Raw genomic sequence first — 9818 nt, 5'->3', positions numbered from 1 at the left:
TAATTGTCCCAGATCTAAATGAATTATCCATAAATTGGTAAAATAGTAAATCAATCTCGAAACTGTAATAACTTTTATATATCACCATTTAAAATATTGTGAATTTGTGTCTATTATAACTCCTGTTTTGTGTTTACTTAATTATATTAATTTTTGTCGTGAAATAAAAAAAATATTTATCCAGGTCAAAATATAAAAAAAAAACAACAGTATGGGAGGACAGACAATACAAAGGTGTTAACTGAAGGTAAATTTATTTATAATAAACATAGTTTACACGACCATTTTATTGTAACAGTACGAATGACAAATTTCAAATGTTTGAGCTTTAAGTCTTTACAATTTTGCGTATGAGTTTGACAAATCTACGTTCAATACATATATTTGTACTAAAATATCTTAACCTAAATACATTTTGGAAGCCTTAAAGTAAAATATAGGAGGTAACAGTCTTAATTTAGAGTATTTTACATTTTTCAATGAAGAACTTATTTTTTGTTCCGTACTTTACATATAATTGTATTGGCAATTGGATTGGATTATCTTAACGATATAAGTAGGTAATTATAAAAAAATTAAAAAGATTTTATTAAAAAGCTACATGAGTTTTGTACATTATAATTTTGAGAAATATTTATTTATGTTTTTTTGTAACCAACGTAGGTATATCAGTTGTGTTAAATAATACAAACAAATTTTATTTCTAAATATTCTTATGATAAGATATGAATATTCAAATGTTTTTTGTATATTTAATATATTTTATACCTATTAATAATAATAATTTGTTCGTTCTTGAATTTATCTACCTGATTAAAATTAAATTTAAGACTGAGTATATCGCACATTTAAAAAAAAACAATTTACTTAGCTAAAACAGTATTTTTTAATATTTTCGCTACTAAAAAAAAATTTTTTGAGAATTTTTTTAGTGAAAACAAAGTGGTATTTGGCAGTATATTTTAGTGAATTAGAGTATTCTGGAACTACAATTTGAATACGAGTATTAAACGTGCGATATAATTAAAGTAAAATTAACTACACTATCTAATTCGTTGTAGAAATTCATATTAACATATTAAATGTACATAATAAATAGTAATAAACATATTTAAGAGAGTTATATTAGGTTACTTAAATTAATTTTATAATATAATTACAAGTGATGTTTTGGTTTCGCGACATTATTTACAAATTAACTTATCTATTCAAGTCTTATATTATAAGTATTCAATTCTTAAAGACGCTTAATTGTATTTTTATAAAATCTAGATAGTTTGGGTGTATAAGAAATATATAAACCTGTAGAATCTGAAACTGAATTTGTATCTTCATGATTATTAGGTACATTTTTTAAAATTTTCATATTAAAATTTAAACGCCTGCGCCTTTATATTCAGCGCCTGTTACAGGTCCAAGAAACGCGGATATTTATTATTAATCTGTATGTAGTTTTTAACATGGTTTAATATGGAATACTAAAGAAAAAAATATATTTAAGAAATTTATAAAGATAGAGGGGCTCAAAACAGTGCTTCTTGGACGATACGGTCAAAATCATATCAAAATTTATACATTTTCTAAAATTATTTATGTAGTTTTTCTAACTAGGTAGTTAATGCTATTATTAATATTTGTAATTTGTTCATTTATACAATAAAAATAAGCAAATATCAGACGTAGAGATGGTAGACGATGGTACCAGATTATAAAATAAATAGTCTTATGCCCAATATTAATAATGTATCTCCTATCTCCAGTTAACGTCTATCTCGTACTGTCCGACATGTCTATCCAATCACTAACCTGCATGCCTACCTCCATCTCTGTCTATTTCAATCTATGGTAGCAATTTTTGGATTAGGATTGGTTATTAACATTGGGCGTTAGAATATAACCTAAGATATGTTTTAATGTATGCATATACACATATAATATATACAAAAACAAAAACTTTTTTAACTTTGGCACCTTATGTATGGCAAGTAATATTTTTTATTATATTTAATTGTTTAAAAATAAGTTGTATAAGTGTATCAAAAAGTGGGAAGTATTAATAAGTCTGAGAGCTTACTATAGATTTAATTAAAAAAAGATAGACAGACAAAACAAACAAAAACCAGTAAATTGAATTGAATTCTTGATATATGGAGTTTCGAGCGTGCCAGTTGAGCACAATTCATTTCGCCAATGTCACGTGGTATGGAAAACACACGAAGGAAGGTGCAAGGGCACAAGTGTGTGATTGTAAACGCACAGGCTCTGATTCCCACTCGAAGAAATATATTTAATATTTTCATTTCTTTGCTCTGGTGATGAGGCAAAGCGCGGCGTTGAATTCGGTCACTCAACACGCTATATGCTCCTCCTCCATTCTCTACAATTCGGCGGAAAGTGGGGAACCAAAGTGTCTTAATATTGGGTTCCCTCTTGCTACGTGTGGGACTCTGTCTACGTGAAGCTGAAAAAAAAGTTATAGTACGCTTCCAGAGCCAAGTTAACACTTGTATTGTTATACGTTTGTTATCAACTTGTAATGTGAACCATCGATATTATAGTTCACAAAAAGTTTAAAGTCACGGTAACTGTTTAAACTTGATTTCACAATCCCACAACAATATGAAAATCTAATCCTGTTCGAATTGCTAACACCTAAACAACTTAAATAAATTTAGTAAACAGTTCAAATGAGACAACATCATACACTTTTGTTTATTATTTATAAAGAAAAATCCACCATATGCCTTCAGGTCTTAGAATAAACTTGATGAGGAACACAAGCTTAATAAGTAGTTCACCAAGTTCAAATACGAAAAAGCAAATTCTTACTTAGAAACAATAACGACGAACACAAATAGTTCACCAGTAAGTTCACCATACACTTCACCAGTAGGTTCACTTATAAATTAATCAGTAAGTTCACCAGTAACTGTACTAAACAGTTCTATTAGTTCAAACATCAAACAGCAGCGCAATATTGTGCTGCGAGGCGCGTCGCTAGTAGTGGTCGGGGCGGTAGCGCGGCGCGTAGCTCCCGTACGCGCTGTCCTCTGAGGAGAGCGGGCCGCGACGCGCGCTCGCTGTACTACCGCCGTATACGGACTCGCGGCGTTCGTGGACTGCTGCGCCTGTGGTTTAAATTATTTAAGTTAATTTTACTATTGTGCCAAATGCATATTGAGCGTATATGTATAATTTTTTTTAGCTTCACGCTGTATCCCGTAAATAGCAGGATAGGCAGAGGGAACCTGGGAATCTAGTGTTAAGATACTCTGTTGCCATTAAGACATTTTCGTTCCTCCCTCATATTACTGACTGCATAATTATTTTACTTAAAAAATATTGAAGGGATCAATCTTGACAAAATGGATTTAGTTAATTTTATTAATGTATTTTACAAAAATGGCTTAATGTGGTAGAACACATAACCTCAAATAACATTTAGATGCATCACAAGTAAAAAAGACAATATGTTTCGCAAAAATAGTTTTAAGTTTTTTTCCGAGATATCGCATGTTGACTGGCTAAACCCAATGCTGCGCTTTGTCTGTCAAAGCGGAGAAATGAAAATAGTTTAAGTATAATCATTCCGCCGACTCGAGATTGAACCCACAAGCATCCTACGACTGTCATAAGCAGAAAGAAATATACAAATAAGAAATACACACCAGCAGGTCCAGTTCTAATGCCATTCGCAGTAGTGGTCCCATAAGCGGGGTCCCTCTGAGCGTTATGCACGTTCTGGTTCATAGTGACGGTGTGCGTGGGAGGGCGGAGGAGGAGAGACTGTGTGGCTACCAGCGAATTAGCCGCTTGAGTGCTTGCTGCTGTACCGCTGCTCTTGCTATATACTGATTGTGACCTGGAATTTGAATTATTTTGTGATAAAAGTAGTTTGGTAGGCAACACTTTTAGCACTAATTTAATAAGAGAAGGTAATGCAATAAATAGATAAATATTAATTGCAATCTTAAGATATATAGTACAAAGAACTTTGTATGCATATCTAGTAAATATTTTTAAATGTAAATATTATACTCATTCACTATAGGTAACTATGTCACGATTTACTTTATATTTTATTTAATGAAATGGTTAAACGCTTAAGTTTTAATGTAGGTATAAATGCTAATTGAATTGAAATTAATAATGCCTGGTAATATTATTTCCCTGCATTTTCATTAAATTATATTGTTTTAATTTAGGCCAAACGTATTAAATTTTAAAATAAAAATAAATTGAAGTCCATATAATAGAATAGGATAATAGAGAATATAGATTGTCATGTTACTAACGAATTCGTAGTGAGACTAGTTTAGTTTCTTTATATTCCTTTAAATCTGATTATGTTTTTGTAACATGCTTAAGATACACATTCATGTTAAGCTATGTAAATTGGCCAAAAAACAATACTATAATATATATTTTACTATAATATAGCTTTAAATACTTAAATCAAGTTTTGAAGCATATAAAACAACTCTATATAGAACCTTCATACTCCATATGAAGGTAAAATCTACATTCACTTACTTTTCATAGCTATGTTCAAACCAAATTATCTCAAGACAAAAGAAAATCCTAACTCAACCATGCCGTGCCTAACATTAAATAATAATTACATTTGACACGAGCGTCCATCAGACCTGTGGAGTGTATGACGAGCTGGCGGAGGCGACCTGCAGTACAAGGACTTAGTCCCCGAATACAGCGGTTCCGTAGTATCAGGTCGAGGAGCGGCAGCAGAACAGTAAGTTGGGGCATGCCTATAATGATGAGAGGGAAACGCTGGTTTGTCCATATCATCCATGTCCCGAGGTGATGATGCGCGGGAGTTAGAATTTGCTCGTGGTCTTCGTGATCCCCACTCGTGAAGTAAGGCACAAGCGATGCCACCGCCGATACCACCCACCCAGCATACCCAGTGACTGTCCCAACGAGATAGTACGAAGGAAGGTCCTAGAGATCGAGCAGGGTTAAGCGACGGCATCTGAAATGAAGAACTTTAGTAAGGTCTTTTTTTTGATTGAGACATTAAGTAAAATAATTTTTCAAATATACTCGTATGTATATATTACAAGCAACTACGCGTGATTACCGACCAAAGTAAAATATTCGAAATATCCAATTTAATAAACCCGCTTTTGCAATCAATTTATATGCAATACATCGGTCAAAATATATTTTTTACAATGATGATTTTTCAAAAGTTTTAAAAGTGATATATACTTTTTTACTTACAATGTATTTAGGGCAATGTATTTACGTAATATTTTATAATAAAAATTAAGGAAAAAGTTAAATAACCTAATAGATATTAATATCAAGATGAAGAGTTTATTGGGATAAATGTTGCTATAATTTTGTGCTGGATAGATTTATCGTGACATAAGCAATATAATAATTCGTTAATCGTCTCTATGACACCTACTGTAACTGCGGTCAGAGAAACCTCGAGCACTTAGAAATAAATATAAATGCTGTTTCTATGCTTTAGAGGCCAGTCGTGGCGCAGGGACACAACTGGTTAAATTAAATATTTACTTAAATGTATACTATCATTTCTTCGCTCTGGTGTCGAGGCAGAAGCGCGGCGTTGAGCTCCGCCACTCAACAAGCAATGCCTCTAGAATTCAGGATTTCAGAAAGTGGGGAATGGAGTGTCTTATACACACTAGGTTCCCTCGCTTACCCTGCAGCGTGCGTGAAGCTGATTTATTTATATGTAGGTATGTTTTAAACACGTCATACTGTAAACTTTTTGCTAATAATATTTTAAAAGCTAACTAAGCTCAACGTGACATTTTTATATCATAAAAAGGTGGAAAGCAAGCGAGCGCATATGAAATATATATGAAAATAATATTAAAGAATTTATATATGGACAAATAACAAGCAAATTTAAATTGTCTAAATAATTAATGCTATTTTATCGGTATAAACTATCGGTATAGTGAGAGCATTTCACACAACATTTAACGCGTTCCGGCCATGAAGTATGACTTCAATAAATTTTAATAACACTTACATTAAATAAACATATGTTTATTTATTTCTTAAATGAAAAATATTATATTAACATAATTAAAACTATGAAATATCTTAAAAATAAAAATCTAATAAATCAGTTTCACGCTGTATCCCGCATATAGAAGGGTAGAGAGAGGGAACCTAGTGTCATTCCGTTCCCCATTTTCCGTCGATTTTTTTGAGGCATTGTGGTGTGATGCCACAGCGAAGATATGAAATAATAATTCTAAAAGCTTTTTTGTCTATCACTAACAACGACGAGCAACAAAATGGCCGTAATACTTATTTAGAATAATAAAATTTATAAATTTAATTTAAATTACAACTACATTTATATATTACAATAAAATATAAAAATGTTTTATAAGCACCAAATGTGCCCTATAACCGTGCCATTGAAGCTCACTAACCGGCCACAGGTGCAGTTGGCACGAGATAGGCAATAATAGATGGTTTGGGCTCAATCGTTATTTATGTTTAACTGGAGGTACAACCGTGTATACGAGCTACAAGCCTACAACTAAGATAATCGGACGGTATAGTACGTAGTTTTAATACTAATATAATTTTAAATAGATATATATTTTAACAGTATTCAGTAAGTATGAGTTATACTTATTATATTATTACTAGTGGACCCGGACGCGGCTACGCCTGCTTGAACTATAAGAATATTTATGAAATATATTTATGAAATTATTTTCAGTTTTCAATAGAATTAGTAAGAAAATAAAAGCCTAAATGATCAAAAAGAATAATAAGTAGAGACATATTATTAGAAAAAATATCTGAGTTATTGAAATGAACCAACAAAAGAAGTAAAAGTAACTAAAGGATATTCTTAATATTAGAAAAAGTACCTAATGTTTTCCGTGCGTGTGTACATACTCGTAGATATCGACTCTACGAAATAATTAAACATTTTTCTATATTAAATAGGTTAATTTTTGCGAGCAATATCAAATAAAATAAGAAGAGAACCAAAGTGTAGTTTAAATAAATTATGAACAGCAAATAATTACATAAAAATTAACAATAGTTCGACAATGCATGAAAATTTATAAAACCGTCAACCATATCTGCCCGTTCGCGTCGGTCATACTATGCCGTCCGAAGGCTAGGTCATTCCGAATCAGTGACATCTCCTTCATTATTTATTAGAATGTTATTCAGTAATCTATAATTTCAATCTAGATAAAATGCTAAAAGTGACTATTATATTTATTTTTATAAGGATGAATATCAAAATATAAGTTCATTATGGGTGACGTTTTCTTAAAACAACAAACAAACTTCGCAAACCGTTGCTTAGCAACGACGGTTGTTATTAACATGGCAGAATAAATTGCATGTCAAATTAGAAAGTATTTTAATTTATTAGTATATATGTGTAATGTAATATTATATAGCCTATAGCACTTCTGAAGAATGCAGCTTTCATATAAAACAAAAACAAAGTAAATCGGACCAGTAGATCCATAGATCTTAGCGTTCAAACAAACAAACAAACAAACTCTTCCGCTTTATTATATTAGTATAGATAAGTATTATTTTTGACTAAGCTATTAGTTTCAATAAAACTATCGTAGATAATTGCTGACAATACGTGCAGCATTCGACAACGACATCGTTTCCAATTTCAATTTTGAAGAATTCAAGAGGCTCGTGATTGCACTACATTCAACGTTACAACCTGCGCTCGTTCGCAGCAATTCACATCTCTTTGCAATTCGCAATAGCAGTAAATTTTAAATGAAGGAAACTATTTACTTTCGTCCCAGAATTGGCATATTTTTTTCTTATTTTCGAAAGGAAATGAGCGTGCGATTTAAAAAACAGCCCCCATTGAATGGGTCCTGTGCTATTTCTTCTATAGTTAGGACAATGCCATCCTACCTGCGGGTGTATCCATTAAAATGATCTTCTTTTCATTGGACAGAGATTGTTAGCCATAATTAGGACAGATATAATTTTGTGGGGTAAAAGAGTTTTTACTGAACGAGAATCTGCGGTTAAAACAAGCAACCGCAAGATTCGATAACGGAATGGAAAGGAAAATGGGTCATTTCGCTTTTTTTATTTGTATCCCTGCGCAATTACATTTAAATGTTTGCATTATTTAAAAATAATATCCTCGAAATCAGTTTTAAAGAGTACGATATTATTTTTGAAATTCTGTCGGAAGTTTAAGTATACTCGTATGTAACGTTTAAGTTTGGCAAAAATTGAATAGCATGCGAAGGTATCTCTACTGTTCAGGTCTTTGTAGGCCGACAGATGCGTAAAAAGAACATCTGCCCGTTAAGGATTCGCTCACAAAAGGCAGGTAGTGTCGCGGGCGGGACGCATTGTGGACGAAGAATGGTGATCGTAGGACGCCATTGAGCATTCTATCTTCGTCCGCTAGCTTGGGAACTCTTGTCAGATACAAATACGTATTTCATGTTTTAGATTGAACGACGTTATTGAATATTGGCGGAACGAATTGAGGAATTGTCAATTTGATTTTTATATAAAAATGGCATTCTATATATAGATATGTATATTGTTTTTATGTACAGAGTTCAGATATTGTGGAAACACTTTGTCCGCGGCGAACGAGCTGTATTGAATACTTACATTTATTTTTTTTATTTAAACCCTACAGTTTTTTTTAAATTATTTTAACAACAAGTACATACTTATTATAATAAATATTTTTAAAAACAATTGTACATTTTACTTACAGAAACAAAACTAGCAGCGCAATACGCGGCACCAACTAGCACTGGGGCGGCACCAGTCCACCTTCTCTCCATGGCCGCGAAGTATGCGGCTGATACCAAACCAGACAGTAACAGTTCTGCTCCAAGTCTCTCCCACGCTGCTACACTACTCCCTCCACCTGGTAACGACGCTGACAGGCCCCCGGCGTACCCTGGTATGCTTACACTGAAACAAGTAAAAATACATGATTTTCATACTTCAAATCCGCAGATTCTCAACGCTTCACTTAGTCTAGCTTAACTGAAAAAACGCTAATGCTTTAAATGTATTTTTTCTTCCCAAATAAAAATAGAACTCGAAAACTATTGCATGTACTTACAATTACTACAATTTTCAAACTGTGTTTTATTAAAAATTTATATACAGGTGTACTTTTAATTACTTTCATAATCCGAGGGGATGGCAATCTAACAAGACCGGTGAAAGTCATAGGTAAGGCTGATTAAGGCCGACTTTATGAGTTCCCTGAGATTCTCTACAAACACAAAGCATGACAACAATTTCAAAACTAAGTAGTATACATACAACAAAATAATGAAAAAAGTATGTCAATTTGTTCTATACTATTTCATATTATTTATACGTTTTGTAGTCATATTTAGACGTGTAGTGTTCTAACGTAGAAGTGTTTGTTTGGTTGAACGCATTTAACTCAGGAAATTCTGATTCAAATTGAATAAGACGTTTTTACATTTGCGAGTCCATTTATAGAGAAAGGCTACTACATCATATTAATCATTTCAATATAACGCACTGTACCTGAAGTCAGAGTTACCGCCTGCCATTAGAATATGCCATCCATAAAGATATTTTCTGTTAGGGACCTGGATTTTTAAATTCTATCTTTCTAATATATCTGTTCAAAGCTGTATTTTAGCTTTGAACAGATATATTCGTGTAAAAGTTCCCATGTACATAACTTTTAGTTATTTAAATTTGTTCTCGAGGTCGAAGCCGTAGGTAAAAAGCTGGTTATTATAAATAAATTTGTAGGAAAAGGAATATAATATTTTACATTTCGT

General features: G+C 32.3%; 1 protein-coding gene across 2 annotated transcripts in view; it reads right to left on the bottom strand.

Moving 5' to 3' along the window:
- Nucleotides 1–235: 235 nt before the first annotated feature.
- Nucleotides 236–9818, bottom strand: part of bib (MIP channel family protein big brain) — a 63573-nt gene continuing 53990 nt past the window's right edge. Inside the window, exons 3-6 of one of the 2 annotated variants that reach the window (XM_085191550.1) lie at nucleotides 8757–8961; nucleotides 4623–4990; nucleotides 3669–3862; nucleotides 236–3128 (exon numbers count right to left, since the gene is read on the bottom strand). In XM_085191550.1, the coding sequence (XP_085047676.1) occupies nucleotides 2998–3128; nucleotides 3669–3862; nucleotides 4623–4990; nucleotides 8757–8961 (898 nt within the window). In that variant the 3' untranslated portion in view covers nucleotides 236–2997. The remainder of the gene's footprint in view (nucleotides 3129–3668; nucleotides 3863–4622; nucleotides 4991–8756; nucleotides 8962–9818) is intronic. The other variant, XM_085191551.1, reaches the window with a different exon arrangement.

Source organism: Heliconius melpomene, chromosome 10 (genome assembly GCF_056956725.1).
Source record: "Heliconius melpomene rosina isolate 202511_hmr_F chromosome 10, ASM5695672v1, whole genome shotgun sequence".
Lineage (NCBI taxonomy): Eukaryota > Metazoa > Arthropoda > Insecta > Lepidoptera > Nymphalidae > Heliconius > Heliconius melpomene.
Note: the sequence above shows the minus strand (reverse complement) of the source record. Positions and strands in the feature narration are given on the sequence as shown.